Source organism: Pieris brassicae, chromosome 14, assembly GCF_905147105.1.
Source record: "Pieris brassicae chromosome 14, ilPieBrab1.1, whole genome shotgun sequence".
Classification (NCBI taxonomy): Eukaryota; Metazoa; Arthropoda; class Insecta; order Lepidoptera; family Pieridae; genus Pieris; species Pieris brassicae.
In genome coordinates this window covers 5,715,628-5,739,885 of record NC_059678.1, presented here as the reverse complement: position 1 = coordinate 5,739,885, position 24,258 = coordinate 5,715,628, and the positions used below count along the sequence as shown (strand labels likewise).

The 24,258-nt window shown below is 35.2% G+C and overlaps 2 protein-coding genes across 2 annotated transcripts; one reads left to right on the top strand and one right to left on the bottom strand.

The window, feature by feature from the left end:
* Nucleotides 1-295: 295 nt before the first annotated feature.
* Nucleotides 296-21,786, bottom strand: LOC123717963 (cardioactive peptide). The gene is made up of 5 exons (XM_045674252.1): nt 21,575-21,786; nt 4,156-4,267; nt 4,011-4,089; nt 2,370-2,437; nt 296-1,201 (listed from the first exon to the last, which is right to left on the bottom strand). Exons 2-5 carry the CDS (start codon nt 4,225-4,227, stop codon nt 1,076-1,078), a joined length of 345 nt encoding a protein of 114 aa, XP_045530208.1. The 5' UTR covers nt 4,228-4,267; nt 21,575-21,786; the 3' UTR covers nt 296-1,075.
* LOC123717962 lies at nt 18,993-24,137 on the top strand. Its single transcript, XM_045674251.1, has 4 exons — nt 18,993-19,046; nt 19,932-20,284; nt 22,241-22,402; nt 24,011-24,137. The coding sequence occupies exons 2-4, from the start codon at nt 20,053-20,055 to the stop codon at nt 24,121-24,123; spliced, it is 507 nt and encodes a 168-aa protein (XP_045530207.1). The 5' UTR covers nt 18,993-19,046; nt 19,932-20,052; the 3' UTR covers nt 24,124-24,137.
* The last annotated feature ends 121 nt before the right edge of the window (nt 24,138-24,258 follow it).

Below are 24,258 nucleotides of genomic sequence, written 5' to 3'. Positions count from 1 at the left end.
GTATAAACGCTAATTTAAAATATTATTTTCGTTACCATGGCAACCGCAATACAGGAATTGCAATTCGCATCTTATGGCTGGTCAGATGCGAATTTCATATTAAGCAATATATTTCGTTAATTTCTGTATGAAGTAAATTAAATTTTAGAGAATTTGTCGTATTATTTTAATTTCAACCCTCAAGTTGTTTCTTAGAAACAAAATTTACACGTGCTGAACCGGAAATAATTCTTCTTGTATAAGAGTAGTTTAAAAAATGGCAGTACGGCATTGGGAATGTCAATAAAAAAAACAGTTACAATGAAGACTTTATTTCTCTCCGATTTGAACAATATTAACATTAATTACAACTACGAGAGTAAACAGTACGAGTTTTATGAATAAAGACAACCTAATTTTCGTAAAATTGCTTTCAGTACAGATAACGAACAAAATTATTTGTCATCGTGATTCACAGATAATAAATTATGTTGGAATGCAAGAATTCTTAATTATATACAATGTCACCTCCTAATTTAGTACAAGAATAAAAGTTTTTTTTTTCTTTGCCACCGTTTGGCGCGAAAATTACACAAAAAACGCTACGGACGCATAGTCTATAATCTACCAATGATCAGCCATTTTGTTTTCTTTTTGACACAGACCTTCGAATTGAAGATAATTAATCATGTTTTTACGTCTACAAATAATTCTGTCTTAATCTGTAAATTAATTTCTATAAGTGAAAAAATTAAAATGACGAGCGATATAAACGATTCAAAATGTAATGACTATAAGAATAAAAATATTTATCATGTATTTGATTGAAAGTTTACTTACATAACTCCCAAATGAGGAGATCAATAAGTATATATTTTGTGGTGATCCTAATTTACCCATCAACTTAAAATAGTTATTATTTCATTGTTAACCAAAGACTGATTTTCCAATGTTAATAACGTTTACGTCGTGTTTAAAGGTTTGACATATAAATAACATAATTTATTATAGGTATTGACGAAAAAAATCGACCAAAGAAAAAGACAAAAATGAATTAGTCTGTGCCAATGACATATGACATTTAAAGTAACGCTTCCTATTGGTTCCGTCTGGCAATTTGCGCGCTCGCTTCTTGTATCGCTTCCCAAAGTTTTGCTTCAGATAAGATTTGGCGGGAAAGATCTTCTAAGGAGTTATCTGTGTCGAAGTTGTCTTCTTCAAACTGTGGATAAATTTTACTTGAAACTGGCATAATGGCAAAACTATTGCGAAAATATAAAAAAAAAACTGTGGATAAATAAAATGGTTAAAAGTTACTACAATGTGGTGTTAGGCGATTACTGGTTGTTTTTTTATTTCTTAAATGTTTAACTTCTGTATAATTATATTTAATTCCGTGGTTATCAGATCCCGCTATTTGATTCTAAATGATTCCATTTGATGAAATTAAACAGGGGACAAATCGACAGGAGGCTCTTCTGATTTTAAGTGATATTCCTGTCCATGGACACCTAATATCAAAGAACAGGGCCCAAACGGACAGGAGGCTCATCTGATGTTAAGTGATACTGCTCCCGTGGACGCTCTTTATGTCACAGGGTTCGCGAGTGCGTTGCCGGCCTTTTTTTTCAAAGAACAAGAGGCTCATCTGATGTTAAGTGGTACTGCTCCCGTGGACGCTCTTAATGTCACAGGGTTCGCGAGTGCGTTGCCGGCCCTTTTTTCAAAGAACAAGAGGCTCATCTGATGTTAAGTGATACTGCTCCCGTGGACGCTCTTAATGTCACAGGGCTCGCGAGTGCGTTGCCGGCCTTTTTTCAAAGAACAGGAGGCTCATCTGATGTTAAGTGATACTGCTCCCGTGGACGCTCTTTATGTCACAGGGTTCGCGAGTGCGTTGCCGGCCCTTTTTTCAAAGAACAAGAGGCTCATCTGATGTTAAGTGATACTGCTCCCGTGGACGCTCTTAATGTCACAGGGCTCGCGAGTGCGTTGCCGGCCTTTTTTTCAAAGAACAGGAGGCTCATCTGATGTTAAGTGATACTGCTCCCGTGGACGCTCTTAATGTCACAGGGCTCGCGAGTGCGTTGCCGGCCTTTTTTTCAAAGAACAGGAGGCTCATCTGATGTTAAGTGATACTGCTCCCGTGGACGCTCTTAATGTCACAGGGCTCGCGAGTGCGTTGCCGGCCTTTTTTTTCAAATAACAGGAGGCTCATCTGATGTTAAGTGAGATTGCTGTCCATGTACACTTTTTAATGCCAGAGGGCGTCGCTTGTCTTTCAAGAATCTTCTCTAGAAAGATCTTCTCCCTTATTCCCTCACACTAGTGTAATTATCTCTATTTTAGGTATATGTTCTAAGCACATCTCTCAAAAGAAGAATATTGACCTGTCTGGATCGCATCATTCCTTGCAGAGGCATTCCGGGAGGGTTCATTGACCTTTTGCGACCGCATCCTGAAAACCACGAATTTTGCTTGATATTGGTTTATGAAGCAAATTTAAAAGGTTAGCAAAGTTAATTGAAATAATCTTTAATTATCTGTGAAGTTATAACAGAGTGCAGTGTTGGCCTAGTGGCTTCAGCGCGAGAGGACCACCACTGGACTTTCTATGTGGGAATTTAACATTTGCCCGAACCGTGAAGGATAACATGAAGAAACGTATGCCTTAGACACTACGCAAGAGATGAGACATACTTGTGAACTAAGTTTTTGACATACGGCAGTCATACTAAGTCTCTTTCTTAATCTAAAACACATCTACTGCCCCATGCTCCCTCAAAAAACAAAACTAAAAACGTACATATTGTTACGAAGACGGGTCGACTGCAATGTTTCTAGAGTTTTCCACTAGTTAGAGAACTTTTCAGCAGGCTGTAATATGATTTCTGACCGTTTCAGGAGAGGATCAATCACATATTAGAAAATTGTAATTTCCATAATGTTACCCTAGTTTTCAGGAAGCTGAAACCTTTTTTCAGTCGGTTTCAGAACATGTGTAGTAGAGTGGTGCAGTTTTCAGGCGTTTTCAGGCCTAGGTATACCCCTTTGATGAAGGAATATTCTAGACCGAACTTTCTAGGTGTGAGACAAGGACGAAATGATACGAGAGTGAGAGGGAGAAGATCAGAACTTTCTCGAAACTAGACTGAGCACTCTAGAACGCCGTACGACAAGGACGGAGCAACGTGCGAAAGAGAAAAAGAGTGCGGACGTTCTAGAATTGTGCAATCGCTACTCAGTAGCAAGCCCGCGTAGAAAGTTCTCGAATATTGTTTAGAATTATTCCCAGGGATATATAAGCGAGCCGAAACGCGCCTTTAGTTTTGAATGCGATAACAAGAGAGAAATATCGAAGCGATAAAGTGAATACAAGTGATAAAGTACTGTGTTAAGTGTGCATAAGTGAAGTAATTAGTGACTGTAATTAGTAAATTAAGTGCATCTCTGCAATTAATCTGTGCCCATAAATTCCTCATTGATTTATCAAGAAATAAACCTTTGAAGAAATCTACGGCATTTTCTATCCGATCCCCTAGCTCGTAACAATATTTTATTGTATTTTTCCTCTGCAACGTCAAACATCACATATGAAAATATGTTATAGAATGGATATCCACGTATGAAAATGATATTAACTTAAGAAGGCGTCAGACCAGAACTCCCGAGGGGACTACAAATTAATTATATATGACTCCAGATATAAGTTTATTTCGTAATCCTAACATAGATTAATATAACAAATTATAACTATTATAAATATATTCAACTATTATTGGGACTATTTGTATCGAAGAAGTCATGGTCCGCCGGATGATAAACGCAAACCTGAGACGGGCGTGTTAAAGGGATATTTGTCTCTAAGCAAACCATAATGTCGCAATTGTAGTGAAACAATGTCAAATCGTTTAAGACAAGAGATTTAAATAGAATCTCTTAAGTAAAGATTTTTAGTCACTCTCCACTTAAAAGTCGAGAAACTACGATTATAACTTTTATATATTTTGGACATTGAAATTATACATTACCTGTGAACGCATTGCAGAACGGTCTCTTCTTCGGCAATACTATGTCATCCGTGAGACGTGGATTGAAATTATTTGGAATCTGAAAAATGTATCTTTGTACTAACTGCGTGGATTTAAAAGCATGGCAATTGTTGTTAATACTCACCCTTGCCGAATAGCAGGTGGTGATAAGCAAAAGTCCAAGTAAAACAATCGAGACGCGCAGTGATGCACCCATGGCGGGAAAATTTGACAGATCGAGTGACAAAATGGCGGATCTGTGGAAAAAGAATAATTTAATAGTTTTGACAATTGTCAAAACGCGAGGTTGCGTTGCGAGTTAAAATGACAACTATTTAATTAAAATTGCAACCCTTACAATGGTGATTAGCTTATTATCTATGGTTTATGAGTTCGTGTTTTGAAGCTTATAAAATATATTTTGTTACTGTGTAACTATTAACCAAATAAAAATAATTTCATGTATTATTTTCGATAATATGATTAGCTGAGTATCAATTGTACTATTAATATACCGCGATACAATTTGTAGCCAAAGTTCTATTAATCAGTAATCAAACCAAATAAATGTCGATAAATCTTCCCTAACTTCGAACTAAATTCGATTTAACTGAATTATTGATATTGGAATTTAAGTATAACGTGTAAAAGACGTTAAACGTAAATAAATCAATAAAGCTTTTTATAAATTTGACGAATATATAAATGATCCTAATCCTTGGGATTGATTTGCTTCAGTTCAAACAATTTGTATGTCTCAAAACTTGGCGATTCAAGGAGTGGCGTTGAGTATCTTGCCAGTTCTTATTGCCCGCTGGACTTGCGAACTGCTAGTACCTATACCTATATTTATAATGTTATTTTGAGTTTGAATTTATTTTATTTTGTTAATATCATCACGTCATTTTCCGAAGGCGATAGGCAGCACAGATCTCTACATACCACGGTCCTCATCCACCTCTCTCGCTTCATTCACTTTTGACCTGTCCCTTGTCTAGTACGTCCTTTATCCAGGCCTACTCAACCCGATCACTATTCACGGTCGCCCGGTATATCCTCGTCATCGTCCTCGTCCTCTTCACACACACTTACACATACTTCTTCCACAGAGTTCATTCTACATTTATCCTTTCTTTGTCACAGCCAACATTCACTACCGTATCTGTGATAATTTTTGTTAACAGACAACTGTAGATCAGGCTTCTTCTAGCCTGGCTACTTACTTCCTTCAAATGAATTATTTATTCAAGAATAAAATATACAGGATATCACTCACTCCTCTTATAACTTATGGAACTCATCAACTGTTAATATCATATAAGCTGCATGTCAATAATTAATATACTTAAATTATTCGTTCGTACTTTTGAAAGTCCAAAGAAACTTCAAAGTTTTTTCTGATTTATCGAAACGAAAAATGAATCATACATATTGCTCTTTTGTATTTTACACTATTTTATTCATTTGTTTTACATTAAGACTAGAATTTGTTTACTTTTAGAGAGAGAATTACTTCTATATTCATATACAAAACATTGTTAAAAATAAATAATGTTTTGAGACACGGGCACCGTTTCTATTAGATTTATTACACATCAAAATATTCGCTGTTTTCTGCCTCACTGTGTTGATAAACTTCACGAACCTAAGCCACTGGGAACAACAGCGAGGAGCCCTTTAGGACGGAGGGCGAAGCACCTTCTACAGCAAGCTTTAAGGAGAGAATTGAAAAATATAGTAACGAAGTTTTGCTATTTACTCTATGAGACACAAAGTTAACAGCCAGTTTATAAGTTCTATCGAGTTAGATACAATTGAGACGTGTTGAAGTTTCCAATTTGTTCGCTTTGTTTAGCTTACAGAAGTTTCGAGTATAATTAGTTGGTCACTCTTGTTAAAGAAACAAGAAAATTATTATAGTTGACACGGCGTACTTTCGCCTCACGGGCAGTGATTTTCGTGTTACAGATAACATAAATTTAATTTATTATAAAAGTAATATAATACAACATATTAAGTTCACTTTATTCAGATAATAACTGAAAAATAAATACACTTAACCTACAAAGTATAATATTAAAAAGAAATTTAAAAAGTTGGTCCCTGTGGCAGTGTACCTCGCGATACCTATTTGTAATGCCAGGAAAACACCAGCTCTTGGTTCACCAGGCGCCAACATAAAGCTTTTATAAGCTTATCCGAATAATTTAAGGGAGATTTTTCCGCATCGACGTTATGAACATACATTGACAGTTGCAACACTTATCAACGGTGTATTGGAATAAAATATTTTCAATACATTACATCAAAAACCATGAAAATCCAGCTTCGTGAGAGATTTGAGTCGCGATTATAATGGATGGAAAACTAGAACTCCAACTGTTCTCTGATGGACTTTCTCTCTATGTCTGCATTAAGCATTCGAACCCTGAAGGAAAACAAACCCGGAAAGTCGACGGCGCAGGACACAGGAGGCTGCCTATTACATTAACAAATGGTCATGAAAGTGATACAGATATCTGAGGTCGAGACCTAAAAAGGTTGTAGCGCCACTGACTTTTTTATAACGGATTAAACAGTAAACAAATCTGCATATATTCGGCATTGGCCTGATAAACTTTAACCAAAGCATTTGTAAATGCCTATCTCGAACCTAATCTTCTAGTTATTATTAATCTCTCAAATAAAATCTCGTATTAAGTATGATGTGGTAGACTTCAATAAAGAAATAAGTGTTCTAACAAACTTTGTTTTATATTAAACGATTAGCGGCCGACGTTGTCCTGTCTTAACTATGTATTTCGAATTGGTTTAATTAACTGAAATTGCTTTATGATATACAAAATTCTTTGTTTGTTTTTCTGGCTCGTATATAAATAGTTTTGTTGGTATTCCGACATATAACAGGACACGTGAAAAACATGGATTTTCAAGATAAATGCCGCAATTAGCGACTCTAATTATTTTATATGTATTGTATCAATATAGTAACTCTTGACTCAATTTTCCTACATCCTCTTTGTCGATATTTGCAGCACTCATTCTGGCAATGTTATGTCAAACACCATATGGTTACATCAAGAAAGTTTGAATTGTAATTTAATTTTCCGCGCAATTTTCTTATTTTTTTCTTTCATAAGAACCTTCTCCTGACAATAACAATCACAACAAAAAAAGAATTGGCAAAATCGGTCCAGCCGTGATGATGCCGTGACCATGTAATTCGCACCAGTGCGATGAACTTTTCATTTTTCAATTCTTGTTTTATATTGTAGTATTCCAAACAAAGAGTCAAGTGTTTTGGCAGCTGCGTTGTAAATTATGGCACTAATATGTCATCTATAAATTAATATAATCATATAGATTAAGATAACAAGCTTATTTCGATCGGTTGGTATATTGGTTGTCATTGAAATAACATAAACATAGTGAATAATTCAGGTAGATATACCTCCTAAACCCTGGTTTTCAAATCTGACGCTTGGTAAAGCTGAGCATCGTATGAGGCTGGGCCATGCATGGATTCCCTTGCATTTGGCAAGGCTTAACCTTTTACCTAACGATATATGTCAATGTGGCACTGACGTTGAGGATTTTAATCATATATTCTTTGCCTGTCCTGAACATGAATACATCGGAATACTTGGCGTTGACATATCGAACGACGTCCAGTTTCGCGGTCATTTGGAGGGAAAGGCTAAATTAGCCTCCAAAAAGCTTAGTGCGCTCAGCAAGGCGAGACGGTACTGCACTCCGGGTCACCGCTTGCAACTCTATAAAGCGCAAATACGGCCCCACATGTAATACTCTTCTCACCTCTGGGCGGGAGCTCCCCAGCACCAACTCCTTCCACTTTACCGTATCCAACGAAGAGCGGTTCGAATCGCCGATGACCAATCCCTCTCCGAGCGGCTCGATCCTTTGGCGTTGCGAAGAGATGTGGGATGACTCTGCATCTTCTACCGCATTTACACAAGAATCGAGCGTACAAATTCTTAAAAGGCCGGCAACGCACTCGCGAGCCTTTTGGCAATGTGAGTGTCCATAGGCGGTGGTGGTATCACTTAACATCAGGTGAGCCTCCTGTTTTGCCCCCTATTTTATAAAAAAAAAAACATGACCGTTCCGCTTTTATTTCTTCTTCTTCGCTTCAGTCCGTTAAAATGCTTCTTCTTCTTCTATTTCTGTCCTACTGTCTAATTATAAATATTGATGTATACAGAATTTAAGCCAGTTTCATTTTTCATAACAATATAAAATTATAATCATTTATTTACTTATTATATACTAAATCTGTCTGATCATTTTCCAAATTCCAATCCATTAAAATAAATCTAATAACACACTTTTGCATGGCTGTCGCACAAACCGTGCAACCACAAAAAAAACACTTTGGAACTTTTAACTGAAACCAACTTGCATTATTTCGCTCAAGTTCAGTTTACGCTTGAAAAGAGAATATACTTGAGTGTTATTGTTATCTTTATAAAACTTTAGAATTAAACTTGTAAAAATTATGAATTTTAAAAAAATATTGATTTACGTCAGTTAAGTGACAACAAACGGATATATACTAATACCGTCTTGGCGTTTTATTTATTTGAAAACTGTATTACGTTCGTGTAATTTAAGAATAACATTGCAAATATTATTAATTGGGAAATAAACTTTTTATTACCTCTTTATAACGTTAGAACATATTACGAAAAAAGCGTAACCATAAACCAGACCAAAATGGCGGCCGTTAGTTAATACCGAAACGAACAGTGTGAACATAGATAATAGAACGATAAATGTATTTTAATCTTATTTATTGATTAGTAATTTTACTGCTAACTATAAACGCTTAGACATTATACAAAGCCAAACCAGATTACATACATAAACAATACATATATAACAGAAAATATAAGTACGTTAATAGACCAAACTATCGAAAACTGAAATTTTACATATGAAACAACAAAAGTTAGATAAAACTTGAAACATTGTCGATTAACGTCTACATGAATTCGATATTATATTAAATATATATACAGACACGCTTTTTATACGTGAAATATGAACACACTTGAATGAAAGGAAAACACAATTTTCATTAATTGTAAAATAATATTAGCCAGATAAAAATTCTTAAGGGTTTTACTTGAAAGTAATAATTTCGAATTCCATCTGTTCCTATTTGCAAATAGATCGGCCATGTGTGCCTGACAAATATAAGCAGCTTTTTCTTCGTCTATGCTTCGGTGCTGACACGCACAATTCTAGTACAAAACGTGATTATTCCCAAATGGAATTAATTAAAATACTAATTTATTTTCGACATTAATCAAACACCAGACTCTTAGAGATTTGTACAATTTTAATGTACAATTAAAATGCTGCCACAGGAACTTAACTTTTAAATACATAATTACTATGCAGGTTAAAAAAATTGTATATACTGTATTGTTTGTAAAGTTATTCGGGTATAAAACATAAATACGTCTAATGTAGACAAAAACAGTAAAGATCTTTGAATATAAAAAGAAATATAATTGAGAACATGTTAGACCTGTATCACCTTCCCTATGGCATAGAATCTCCAGGGCCATAGGGTTCAATTGCACGGTTGTTAGTTAAAGTTTTGAGTTGGCATCTGGTAGATGGTAACTGTGATCCCAGAGCTGAACATTTCCTCATTCAACGAATAAGTATCGCAAATCGTGATACAGGGAGATATGTTAGCATTACAAGGTCTACGGGGACCACACTTTTAAAGTTTATTTTATGTTTCCATCTATATATTATAGAGCAGTGGTGACTCTCGTCCCTGAGGTCGTATATTCGATCCCCGGCTGTGCGACTTTCTTTCAATGTGCGCATTTAACATGGAAACCAGACGGGACTTACAGTTGGCCTACTACAAAGGGAGACGTTTGAGGAGTGTGCAAGTGGTTGGAGAGAACTAGGTTTCTTGGTAACTATGGGACATGTGCGACGGCGAAGGTCTAGGTTATTTGGGATATCAAGGGCAGGATCCAGTCTGTTGCACAGATCCCCATCATCCAGGACGTTGCGACTACTGAATGCTGTCTCCAACACTATAGACATATTTATATATTCGCAGAGTGAATTCACAGTAGCGATATTGTGTAAATTATGTGTTTAATATTATATTTTAATTATTTAATGTTTCTCGACATTATCGTATTGGAGTAGTCTGTAAGGATAATGTATATAGTATTGTCTTTTGTTAAAATAGCTTTTACACATTAAGAAAAACATCTATTTTTCTTAAGGATAATGTATGTATTTCTGTAATAAATAAATAAATAAACATAGCTCGAACGGTGTAGGTGCCTTAGGCACAGAAGGCTGATCACCTACTTGCCTATTACATTAACAAACGATCATGAAACAGATACAGAAATCTGAGGCCCAGACCTAAAAAAGTTGTAGCGCGATTGATTTTCCTTTTTCGATTTAATTCCGTTTATTATAACATAATGAATATTTGTGTCGTGTGTCATTTGTCATTGTTACAGCCATTTTATAATTTAAAAAATGCCACTTTGGCGATGTTTAAAAGCGTCCGTTAAGCGTAGTTATATTCACTGAAGCCTTTTCTAAATAACTTAACATGTCCCAATGATTAGACGGCCACTAATTACGGCCGCAATTTCGTCTGAAAATTCAAAAGGGTTTTCTTGTTATTCTGACATCTGTTACTTGACAGATGTCATGCGAAATGACAAGCGCCCCGAGTGCTTCATTTTAAATAGTCTTTTGTAACTTTACTTGTATTGTTGTATATACTAGCGAAGCAGAGATACGTTGTCCTGTCTTAACTGTGAATATTAATTTCGAAATGGTATAATTAACTAAAAATGCTTTATGATATACAACATTCTTTGTTTGTTGTTCTGGCGTATATAAATATTTCTGAAAGGGCATGTGAAAAACATGGTTTTTCAAGATTAATGCCACAAACAATTCACAACATGTCTTCAAAAAGTATTCTTCTTGTGCAACAGTTGTCTTATTATAGGATCAATTACAGTTAACGTACAATGTCGTTTCACGGCGAATTAAATACACATAGGGTAAAGTAAATATCGTGTGAGGCACAGAAGGCTGACCACCTACTTGACTATTAGAGAAAACAAATCAATAGGTTCAACAGAAATCCGAGGCCAAAAATGATTTTCTAGATCAAATAACGTAAAGGATTCAATATATCAAAGAACATACTTAATTGAGATTTATTTTAGTTACATTTATGAAGAAAAACAAATAACATATAATCAAAACTGTAAGGGATGCAACGGACGGCTAATGCTATCAAGCGATCTCTACCAGGCAACCCTTGTAAGGAAAGAAACAAAAAAAAATATACAAAATAAACTAAAACACGGATTCACGTGGTGCAATACAGAAGGTTGGAGCAGGATATGATATGGTTAAGAAATGTTTATGTAGAAGGGTTTGGAAGATGTTAGGGAGGTGGCCAATCATGTGGAGTCGGGCAGCCTATTGCACAACTTCATGGCAGAGATCCTCAAGGGAACGGAAGACAGACTTTTGGTACATGTCTTATTAAATTTTTTTTAAAAAAATAGGTCCTTTTTAGGTCTTGGCCTCAGATTTCTGTATCTGTTTCATGATCATTTGTTAATCGAACAGGCATGTAGATGATCAGCCTGACGCACGCCGTCGACTTTTTGGGTCTAAGGCCAGCCTTACGATGTGTTCTTTCACCGTTCGAGCTAATATTAAATGCGCACATAGAAATAAAATCCATTGGTGCACAGCCGGGGATCGAACCTACGACCTCAGGGATGAGAATCGCACGCTGAAGCCACTAGGCCAACACTGCTCTGTCTTATAAATGAAAATAAAAACGTTTCGTTAGATTGCTATACTGAAATTTTTGTAACAACTACGTATTTTTTTATATATAATAGGAGGGCAAACGAGCCTGCGTGACGCCCAAAAAGGGCAGTCTTCGCAGCCCATAGACACCCATTTTAGTGGGTGCGTTGCTGGCCTTTGAGGGAGGAGTACGCTTGAATTTTGAACAGTTGAAGGTCGCATCTCTCAGAGAAGTTTCCACAGTTCGCTAATTAGCAAAAGAAAATGCCTTGTGAAATGGACTGTGGAAGATTTCCAGCCATCATGATGATGTTGGTGAAATCATACGGCACGTACGGTGCTGAAACGAGACAGGAGGGATCACCCTGAACAATTCTTCGGAACACTCACCGTAGTACAATTTATAGAGAACGCAAAGAGACGCAATGTCTCTCCGTAGAGAGAGACTCAAGCCGATCAGTAAGACATTGGAGATTGAGAGACCTTCCCTGAATTTGGTCAAACGGAAGAAGCTCTTCAACTTCTTATCACAACGGCCTAGTGACAAGAGTAAAAAGGACAAAATCATTCGATTAAGTGTACGTATGTATACTAGTTAAGTACCAAACATTAGCACATGGAAATAACTAACCAAAAAACAGTTTTTACTGTGTTATTAAACACTATGACAAATATAGTTTTTAGTTAGTTTTAAATTACTTATTAGTATTTAAGGAATTACGCCCTAAGTCCCGCGCCCTTATTTAGCATAAATAACACAAAAAATCGTAAATGTAAAATACTCACCGCGTGACACACTGGTAATGCAACAGTCTTTGATCCTAACCGCTTATATAGCGCGCTGGGCGGGCGGGCGGATTGGGAATGGTGTGGAGACTTCGTACTACCGATATTTATTTGCTAGGTATAGAATTCTTTTATTATAATGAGGAAGGCGTAGTCAGCCTGCCGAGGTATATTAATGAAATTCAAACTGGACTTATTATCGATGGTTCTTTAAGAAAATTTCAAACGGCTTAATGAAATAAATATAGTTTTATAACAATAATTTAATTGCAAGAATTTGGTACATAAATATTAAAGTTTAAAGCAATTTACTAAATAATTAAAAGGTAGAATGTTACATAGTGGTTATATATCAATTATATCATCATAGTCAATTCCTATATTATTATATTAATTTTAACTGTAATTCCAAAAATAGTTACGTTAGTTAAAAATCAGAATTATGGACAGATTTATTTTTAGGTATGTTATAATATATAACCAGAGTGTAACCACTCTAAATGGGATATTTTGTTTAAATTTATATCTCTATATAAAAAAACTAAAATAGCTAAAAGTTATTCATACCTGTCAGTTATCTCAAAGTCAAAAATTATTATATAGGTAACACAATGTACACTTATGAACGTCAATAAAGAAATACATATGCTCCTTATTTTACATTTACTGCCTGTTCTCAACGTAGAACGGAAGAGAAGAACTGGCAATAAACTCTCCACCCCTCTTTGGAATCACCAAGTTTTTTGTTGTACACAATGTTTGTAAAGCAACCATTACACCATGTTCCACATGACATCTTACTATAATAATAAAAATAATAAAAAACAACAAAGATTTACCCTCTATCAGCAGAAGGCCTGGTGAAATAGGAGCACGCACTTACATTCTCGTGGGGAATGTTACATGATCAATTGACTGTAAAAAAAACTAGTACGAACAACTCCATGCATTTATTTCCACTCATCTCCCGCTGTTCTACGGTTCGCACATTGTGCGTAAAATATATAGAAACTTAATGAAATGCACTATTATTAATATACTATTTTGGGTCAGTATGAGCGTATATTGTTATTATGCTGGGCCTTTTAGTAGGCATTATTTAAGATGGCGACATCGTCATGGCTTAATATGATAAGCATTTCTTATAACCTAATCTAATATAACTTACACTAATGCCCAATCCTTCAGCAGTGTTAGCCTGATGCCTTCAGATGTCCACTCTCATCCCTGAGGCCATAGGTTCCATGAACCACCCATGGACGGATGTGCGGAACTTTCGCTCGAAAGAAAATATGAAGAAAGAGGTCTTAGACTAGTAGACTGTAGTTTCCCAATCTTGGGGCCCATGCCCCACAGGAGGACAAGTTGATTGTTTAGTTAAATTTAAAAAAATCATAAAATTATTTGGAATATGAATTTTAGTTTTACATTATATGTTTTGATATATTATTTACTATGTTCTATACGAGAAAAAGTTACTTAAGTGTAACTTTTTCTTAATATTCAAAATTATGTATGTTTTGAGAATTTTAGAAAGGGCACAAAAGGGTAGGGAAACAACGCTGATATTACTAACCAGCCTCTGCTGAGGCCCAGACCTAAGGTTAAGGACGTTACTAATTTATTTTGTAATAACAAATCGCTGGTTGTGTTGTTATTTATTTAACCAAATAAACTCAAACTCAAAATAACTTTATTCATATAGGTAACACAATGTACACTTATGAACGTCAATAAAAAATAAATATACATTAAATGCTTCTAATTGTACATTTACTGCCAGTTCTCAAATCAAGGGCGTTGGAAGAGAAGAACTCGCAATAAACTCTCCGCCACTCTTTGTAATCACCAAGTTTTTTTTTGTATTACACAACGTTTGTAAAGAGCATAATAAGTGAAATATTAGAACTGCCTTTAAGCAGATTTAAAACACATATTAAAAAACACATTAATGTGTTAAGGTTCGTACACAGTTGATGACTACCTAGACCAACAACGCGTGGCGATAGTTCTAATTATATTGTTATAATATGTTTTGTTATTTTTGACGTGCTGTGAATATGTGTGTAATGGTGAATGTGGTTTTTTATCTTATGTAACCTTAATGGCATTTCTTTTGAATAATTGTAAGAGGGAGGAAAACTTGCCGAGTTTCTGGCCCGTTCTTCTCAGAACTTCTTCTTTTGCGAATTTTGTAAACGTTTTTAACATTCATGAGTATGCGTTAAGACGCATTTGAACTGATTATAAGTATTTTGATTATATTACACAGAAGACTCATCTGTGATCTACTGATCGATATAACGTTAATTGTTAGTAAAAAAATAAATTATGCTCATTTGCTTACGCCTTACCACAAGTTTAAGTTCAATGGAAGACTAATGTAGGTAAGAATCTGCGTCCTGCAGGTGTGAATCAACTGTTGTAGTAAAACGCATTACGCCACGACATGCGTCATGCGACATGACACGTTATATTACGTCCAATGCAACGCTACCTTTCGTTTCTCACCAAGCTGGCGATGCGTAAATGTCCAATTTAGAATACAAAAATAAAATATCAAATGAAAACATACGAACTCTGTAATAAACACCGACAACTAAAGTTTTTCTATGTTTTCCGTATTAAGTTTATCCCAAAAAAGTTTTATCTCCTGAGCCTCAGTGGTGCCTAAAATACAGAATACTTTTTTTAATATCACGTTCGAGAAGATGGCCATTCCTTCGTATTATAGGACGTTCCTACGGGACGCCCAGATGCCATTGCAGCCCATGGATACCCATTTTAGTAGATACCGACTTTCAGAGGTTGGAGTTGGATGTCGTATCTTCCAGGGTAGACCGCCACCGAGAGTCGATTCCACAGTTCGCCATTTCGCTAGACTTCAGACCCATTAAGTTTCTTACCTACTTAAATGGGGTTAAGAAATCGGTTTGATAAATAATTTGGAGATTTTTTTTTAAATTAATCTACATAATCATCTTAATAGTAAGTTTGTTTTATTCACTGTAGACCGGTTTGTTTTAGAGACAGCATGAGATAGGTGCCCATCTCGAACCTCATTAGCTGTTTTGCTGATGAGTTTTTTTGTAATTTTTCATCTTTAAAACACTTTTGTTTACTTCAATTGTCGTACATTTTAGATAAATTATTATATATTAAACACAATTTATGATGTGGTAAGATTTAATAAATAAATAGACCAATTGAAGCTTTTACTTGCTTTATACAATTGATATCTTAACATATACTATTTCGTATACGTAACAGTCAGTCAAAAGAAATTGTTGTATGAACTTATTTTGTACATAGTATTTAGTTGTAATGTCTTCCTACAGGTTTTAAGTTGAAAAATTCTCAAAGAAACACAATATTGTAATGCCATGAAGATATATATTTATGTCTCTCACAAAAGAATGAAGTTTTACGGTTCTGTTTGGTTAGTTTTTAACTGCTATTTGATTTCTCTTGCAAAAGAGCTTGCTCCTTGCAAAATATACGACCGAACTTCAACATTATCAGTTCATCTAATCGTTTAGTATGGTCGGTCAAGTCTAGAGGGCCAGTTACCTTTCCACATCTTTTGTTATATGGATTCACACACTTTCAATGTGTCTTGCAAATATCACTAACAAAGCTAGAAGGCTCGCAAGTGCGGCCTATTAAAAATTTGTTACGCTTAATTCTGGACTCTAAATCGAATTGGTTCGATAATACTCCAGAGGGCAGCTGGATTCAGATAATTGTGTTGTTTTCGTATTTATTGACATCCGATGATGAACTTAGTAACACTATTAATTGTCACTGCACTATTGTAGCGTCTGGTTAAAATATTTTATTACTAGCTAAACTTTAACCAAAGCATTTGTAAATGCCTATCTCGAACCTAATCTTCTAGTTATTATTAATCTCTCAAATAAAATCTCGTATTTAGTATGATGTGGTAGACTTCAATAAAGAAATAAGTGTTCTAACAAACTTTGTTTTATATTAAACGATTAGCGGCCGACGTTGTCCTGTCTTAACTATGAATATTAATTTCGAATTGGTTTAATTAACTAAAAATGCTTTATGCTATACAACATTCTTTGTGTGTTTTTCTGGCTCGTATATAAGTTTTGTTTGTATTTCGACATATAACATGTGAAAAAACATGGATTTTCAAGATTAATGCCACAAACAATTGGCGACTGTATTTTATATGTATTTTATCAATATAGTAACTCTCTCTCAATTTTCAACTTTCCTACATCCTCTTTGACGATATTTGCAGCACTCATTCTGTCAATGTTATGTCAAACACCATAAGGTTACATCAAAAAAGTTTGAATGAAATGAAAAAAGAAAATTGCTATCGTAACAAAAGTATTCTTTAATTTTTTTTTCTTTCATAAAAACCTTCTCCTGACAATAAGAAACACAACAAAAAAAGAATTTGCGGAACTGGTTCAGCCGTTCACGCGTGATGCCGTGACCAAGGGAAATAGCGATTCATATAGATTTTTAACCCTTTTTACTACTAATTATAAATAATGCAATTCTTGTGAATTCATCCAGCAACTAAATACGTCTCATAAAATTTAAGAAGCGCAAGACACGCGTAAGCTTCATTTACTCTGTGTAACCTTGTACGAACCCGAGACACTGCAAGCCATTGCGACCGCTTACCACGCCAAGTGTGTTTATTTGGTAATTATATTCTCACTCTACGGACCTTAAAAATATAATGGTCCCCCTTACCTCTTGTAGCTTCCTACCATACCCAAGACCAGTGATGGGCAAAGTACGGGCCATCGCCGGCCCGCGATAGTATTTAACCCGGCCCGAAGGTCCAGCATGGATAGTATGTGGCCCGTTATAATTCGTTTTCGGGAATAAAAAGTAGATTCTATTTATATTGTTTTTATAATATTATAATTAAAAGCTTTAACAATTATACATAATTTTTTATAATTGTGGCCTTTTTTAAACTTTGTGGCCCGCCATTAAAAAAGTTTGCCCATCACTGCCCAAGACTAACAACGTTGTAATAACTTTGTAAAATGGGTACACTGCATGTAATTGTATAACAAATGTATTTTAATTTCGCTCCATCATTCAAGAATATTACATGACTAAGGTGGTCTGAAAATTGATCACAACAATGTGGCCAACTTTTGGGTGATCGCTTTCAAAAGATTGCAGGCAAAAAAGCCTATTTCACACAATATTTTGCGAATTATAAACATGATTGGTTTTCTATTAGGATACAGCATCAATCAAATTTATTGGCGCCGAGTTTCCAGCAGCCATTGTCTTTCGGAATATAATTTCTTTGATGCCTAAAAACGCAATGGCAGTAAGTATATAACAGGGGGCAAAAGGGGCTGGGGATTTAAAGTGAAAGGCTTGCGAGTGCGTTTAAGAATTGGTACGCTGTACGTTGACTTAAGTTCAATGGATTCGGAGACACTTCAGTGGGCAGCTGGTTCCACATAGTTGTATAGTAAGAAAAAGGAGGACGCCCACCAGACCTGGGAAGATGAAAAAAGATATTTCGGGAATTCATTTCGGTGGCGGTAGTTGTACGGATGTTTGCACTTTGAACAACTGACTTTAATCGTATAAAAATTGACCTTAAAACTAACATACAATTAGGAGTAGTGGTTCAATTCACAAATCTAAAGGACAGTCATTGTTATTGGATATACTCGGAAACGATAATGTTAAAATACGTGATGTAAGATCTAAAAGGAACAATTGTCTTCAAATATGCGATGTTCGTTAACGGTTGTAATTATTTACTAAAAAGTTCAGTGGTTAATAACTCGGGGAAATATTGTAAGATGGGGTTTATTATGAATACACTTAATATGAAACATTTAAAATCTAAATGCATTTATAACGGAAGCAGTTAATAGACCGTCAAAGACATTAACCGCAAGATTAAAATCGGCAAAATAGGCGTACTAGTTCGTAACGTAATGAAAATACATTTCTTGGGCAATTTTGTTAAAAATTTAATACAGATACGTATTGTATCTGTGGCACTAAAACCTTTTTAGGTCTGGGCCTCAGATTTCTGTATATGTTTCATCATTTATCAATCTAATAGACCGACTAGGTCGAATTTAATGCAAGCCGGTTTTCTTATGATGTTTTCCTAAACCGTTTGAGCGAATGTTAAATACGCACTAGAAAGAGAGTCCATTGGTACATTACACGGATCGAACTTACGACCTCTGGGATAAGCATTCCTCTCATTGTACTCTAATATAATATATGGTGCATAATCTGTTCCTCAATGACATAAGTACATAAATCAAATTATCTTTTTAGATGTCAAACCACTGACAGTGTATATGAAAAATTAACTGAAACAGTTATTAGATATATTAAAAATCGTTTAGGCTTACGGTAAGTAATTATCTAGCAATGTCTAATAATAATTATTCAAGTATCTTTACGCAATGTTCAATGTAAAACCATCCGGCGTCAATGCGTTATGGTGGCTGCAATTACACACAAAACATTTGGTTTGGTATTGTATAAAATGTATGTGTAATTCGTGGAGCAAACTGTATTTAACAAGTATTATATTCTAGAAATGTCCTTATTTGTTCACAAAAACAGATAATATTTTTAAGACAGCCAAAATGGGAGAAATTTGTTATAAGTTAATAAGCCAATAATTCAACTAGAATTGTATTAAAACACGTCCTCAAAGATCTTCCTACTCATTATAAAATCGACCTAATTTTCAATTTGAAAAAAAATATATTTTAATGATTAGTGAAACGTTATAAATTATATAAAGTTTGATAGTGTAATTTATAATTACTATGAAAAATTCTGCCTTTTAATTATGTAAGTCAAAATTGCAATGGACAAAATATGCAAAGATTAGATTGTACAACTATCATATTTTTGTACCATATATTGCTAGAATAAGCAAGGAAATTGCTATTATTGGCGTAATTTTGGTCAATTTGTGTCCGTATCTTCGCGTGCTATGTTTTACCAAATAGATTTCTTTCAGATGTGATTCCTCCTCTTAGATTTTGAGTTTCTTTTCATTGTTGGAATGCTATTAGTTTTAAAGAGGCTCGTGTATATTTAAATCTCTTCATAAATTAGACGACTTAATTACAATAAAAACATTATAGCATCTTTTATGACGCTTAAAGAACAATTCAAACATGATTTTAGCAACAAAAGCTCGCAAAATGGTAAAATTTTTTACGTTTGTGCAACCATTATTCAATAGTAACGCGACGCGATTTTAGAATTTGTTTGTTTCAGTGAATGGAGAGCAATATTGATTAAATGAAATCCGTTTGCAATATAACAAAAATGATACCCGTAGTTGGAATATACACTCAAAAACTTATCGATAATAAATACCAATGAATACCAGACTATAATGTCTGACTATGCAAAACTAAAAAAATTGGATGAAGAGTCGCTCCAGCAACTAAAGGAAGGATCGGGCCCCGCCGATGAGTGTCTATGCTCCATTTTCAGTCCTGGCATAGAGAAAAAGAGTTTCACCAAGTCTGTGAAAAGAGCTCTAGGTCTCTCTGGACGGAAGAAGCAAGTTTTCACGGGAAACGAGAGCGTTGACATACCATTGACGTTTAGCAGAGATGGAAAAGGTTAAGTGAGCTTTTTATTGAAAGCGTTACAGTTTTTATGATGATGGGCTCTGATGTTAACTTATACCGCTGCCATGGACACCCACACAGAAGGATCGCTTTAAAAAAAATGGTAGGCTCTTTTCTGAAATATCCTAAGTCGAATTGGTTGGGTAATACTTCAGTGGGCAGCTGGTTCCACATAGTGGTGGTGCGCGGCATAAACTGCTTTAAATAACGCTCAGTTGCGGAACGACGGACGTCGAAATGATACAGATTGTATTTTCTCTTCTGCCTTGACGTCTGAATGAAACTCAGCTGACGGTATAAGACCGAACAGCTCCTCTGAACACTCTCCAAGGTATATCGGTAGAAGATGCAGAGAGATCCCACATCGCAACGCCTACGGATCAAACCGCAAACACATGAATCACGCACTAAATTGCTACTGTAACGAATCCTTCTATTTAGAACGACCAAGCGCGAAGCCAGGTTTGTGAAGTTAAAGGGATAGGGATCTGCTGAACTCATTGAAAAGAGATTCACGTTATTTGTGGATGTCATATGCTATATTAACCTCTCATCAAGATAAGAGCGTATCAATTCTTACAAATAGCCACTACCGCACTCGCGAGCCTTCTAGCAGAGTAAGTGTCCATGGGCGGTATCACTTAACAACAGATGAGCCTCCTGCCTGCTTGCTATTGTATAAAACACGATTTTTATATATGGCAACACATACATTTGTAGACAAACTAGACATGGGTGAAGGATGCCAACGCACCTCATTGGCCTTCTAGTTCGGTAGGATTACAAGAATTCCTACAACTGGGACGGACGAATTATAACTAAGTTCACTTGTATCGAAATCATAACAATTGACATTAATAGGATGCGATTGTTTACTTTTTAGAAGTGTCGTATAAATATTTCAATAAATCTCAACATTATCTAGGTATAGATGTGCGCCGTGTAGCCTATGACAAAAAGTATCATTTTAATACGTTCAATAGGTTTACGTGTGATTAAATTGGGTTAATTCACGTTATTAAACTTAATGTCAAATGTGTAGCATCAGAAGACAGAAAAAGCGTCGCGCGACAAGCTACGAACAAGAGCTGACAACGACGTCAAGGAATTTTGTTAATTGTTCAAATTTGTTATAATACTTATAACAAAGAAGTCGTTCTTCTTTAAGTTGCATGTACGACGATTATTTTATGTATGGAAATTATTATGTTATGACGTACGAGTGCTTGATAAATATAACGTAATCGTCCTTAGAATAAATTATTAAGTTAAGAAACTTACTGCTGTTTCAGAGGCTTTTATATTACAATTCACATTTATTTGTACTTATACTTCATTTGTGTTTCTATTCCTAGGTTCTTGACCTACTACCACTATTATCACATCACTTATTAATTCATATTGGGTTTTTACAAATCTTTAAATGTACTTAAAATTAATAGGCGCGCATAAGAGACCTGCGCGTGGACAAATTACATAACCAATTTCGGTCATAGCGACAATTCGACTGAGGTCTGAGGGGTCAATAGGTCAGGGCAAGGGATAGAAAGATATTTCCTTCCTCTTCTTACATTACGCTTCGCAAAACAACAATTGTCAATGGTAACCAACCATTGCATTTTACTTACAAAGTGATGTTTTTGTGTAAAAAACAATAAAACAGTATTGTGACCAAATGGCTTAACAGACTGAACTCAAATTTGGAAAATCGTTAATATCGTTGAGCTCTTGTGCGTTATCATTTCAATGAGATAACTTATGAAACACATTGTAGGTAAATTCTTTCTTTTTATTATATCTATACTATGTGATACGGATAATAAAGTGTTTATTTTAGATACACCAGAACGTTATACCATTTTCGCTCATTTTTCCCTAGAAAGCATTCACTCGTACTAAGGGATTTACAAAAGAGTGTTGACTGTGACTTAGCTACTTTTTTTTCAGGCGTTTACACCACAAAGGAGGTCGTTAAGCGGCAAACTCCTTGCGGAAAATGCGGCTGCGACAACGAGAACATTGTACTGAAGCATTCGTACGCAAATATAAGGATAACCACGCCTGATATATCGTCTATCTGCCCGTGTCCAACGACTGACTGTTTACCAGGTACGGAATATAAATTAGTCAAGACCACCAAACTGTTAACGGGGCAGGGCCAGTAGGTTTTGTACATTAAATAAAAAACAATAACCAATATAAATATAGAAGATAAAGAAGACGAGAAGGGATAGAGAAGATTTTTAATTGAGCAATATTATTATTATTATTTGATTCTACTGATGGTTAGATTCTTATTTGTTTTTTGCGACTGAGGCGCAAACTAGCAACTGTGGACTCAGGAAGAATGACCAGCGCTGTGGAACAACTCTGCTCCTCAGCATAATGCTGAGCCAGGGCCAATTACAACCACGGCACACACGCATTACACAAATAAACCTTTTTCTTTTTGATTATTGTTATTTTATGTGTTTCTGCGTGTGTTTTTTTTAGTAATAAATGTTAGGTCTATGTCAATAAAAGTTAATTTCAACAAATTATTAAAAAAGTCAATCTTCTAAAGGAGGCAGTTCTCCCATTATTCCCCTCCCATTACCGTAATGGGTCTGAAATCTTCCACGGTCCGCTTCACAAGACAGTTTATTTTGTGAACCAGCAAACTACGGTATCGACTCTCGGTGGTGGTCCTCCTTGGAAGATACGACATCCAATTGTGTAAAAGAAGAACATTCTCTCCCTCAAAGCCTCACTAAAATTGGTGCCAATGTGTGTGATGACTGCCCTTTTTGGGCGTCTCGTACGCTCGTTGTGTCATGTCAGGCCCTATGCGGTCGCACAACTCAAAAAATGTACATTGTTTCTTTCCATTTTTTGTCATGGTTTCTTGAAGTAATGGAATGGAAAAAATATATGGTGCAGTTGAGCAGTTTATGTATCCATTTTGAAAGATCGATACACGATTTAAATAACCTTGCTCGATAGAAAAAAATGCCAATATAGCCAATTTTTGACACTTTGAATTCATTTTATGACGAAAATGTATATGGAACATGACTTTGAAATTTACACGATATATTTTATCACAAGCCAAGTAATCCATTTCAGAAAAAAAATTATAAAATTGTAATAATTTAATGTTTTCCATAAACAATTGTTATTACGGGCCGGCGCGCCTCAGCGTACCGCAGTCCACCCCGAGACACTGATACAGCAATTCGTGCTGGAATAGGGCCTTAACTTCAACCGTTCAACAAATCTGTTAACCGACACCGAACTTAATGGCTAAGTTCAGATATATTATGTTAATTTAAACCTGTTGAAGCTCGGTAACAACTGGCTTTTATCGTTTAAAACATGAGCTTAAAGCTACGATAACTTTAGAGGTAGTGACGCTGGATTAAAAAAAAACCAACTTGACTTATTGAAAAGTTTGTAATTCTAAGTTACACTTATGTTATTGGAGATTATCGGAAACGAGAATGTATTACAATTAATGAGTGTGGAAAAAACTAAAGGGCTTATTTTGGCTTCAAGCAACAATTGGTATACGCTTCTAATTATTAACTAAAATATATATCTAACTTAACTAATATTAGGTTACATAACTCTGGTCAAACATAATTTTTTCATAGATCGAACAGCCTTCTTTTTGTTTTACGAAATTGTAAAGTGCTTAACAGAAAATCGAACCCAATCGATACATAATTTCCGTTACAGATAAAGAGAGACTTCAAAACAATATAAAGGTAATCGTTGAGAGGGCTGGTGTTTCCACTCAGAGTATGCAAGATATAAAGAATAACGGCGAAGACATAACAAAAACAATTTAATTATATTATATATCTTGTTATACTGTGTTTTATTTGCAAAGTGACATTTGGAATCCAGACATATTAAGTACAGTAAACAGATGGTTATATTTCATACGGATTCGTTGATTTTAATCGTGTTATTCTAAGCAGCAT

Excerpts from the sequence above, each read along its gene's own strand:
- LOC123717963 (XM_045674252.1), bottom strand. The coding sequence starts at position 4,227 with ATGGGTGCATCACTGCGCGTCTCGATTGTTTTACTTGGACTTTTGCTT. Across the intron at positions 4,090-4,155 it reads CCACCTGCTATTCGGCAAGG|ATTCCAAATAATTTCAATCC; the intron begins GTGAGTATTAAC and ends TACATTTTTCAG. Across the intron at positions 2,438-4,010 it reads GTTCTGCAATGCGTTCACAG|GATGCGGTCGCAAAAGGTCA; the intron begins GTAATGTATAAT and ends CGTGGTTTTCAG.
- LOC123717962 (XM_045674251.1), top strand. The coding sequence starts at position 20,053 with ATGTCTGACTATGCAAAACTAAAAAAATTGGATGAAGAGTCGCTCCAG. Across the intron at positions 20,285-22,240 it reads GTTTAGCAGAGATGGAAAAG|GCGTTTACACCACAAAGGAG; the intron begins GTTAAGTGAGCT and ends CTTTTTTTTCAG. Across the intron at positions 22,403-24,010 it reads AACGACTGACTGTTTACCAG|ATAAAGAGAGACTTCAAAAC; the intron begins GTACGGAATATA and ends TTTCCGTTACAG.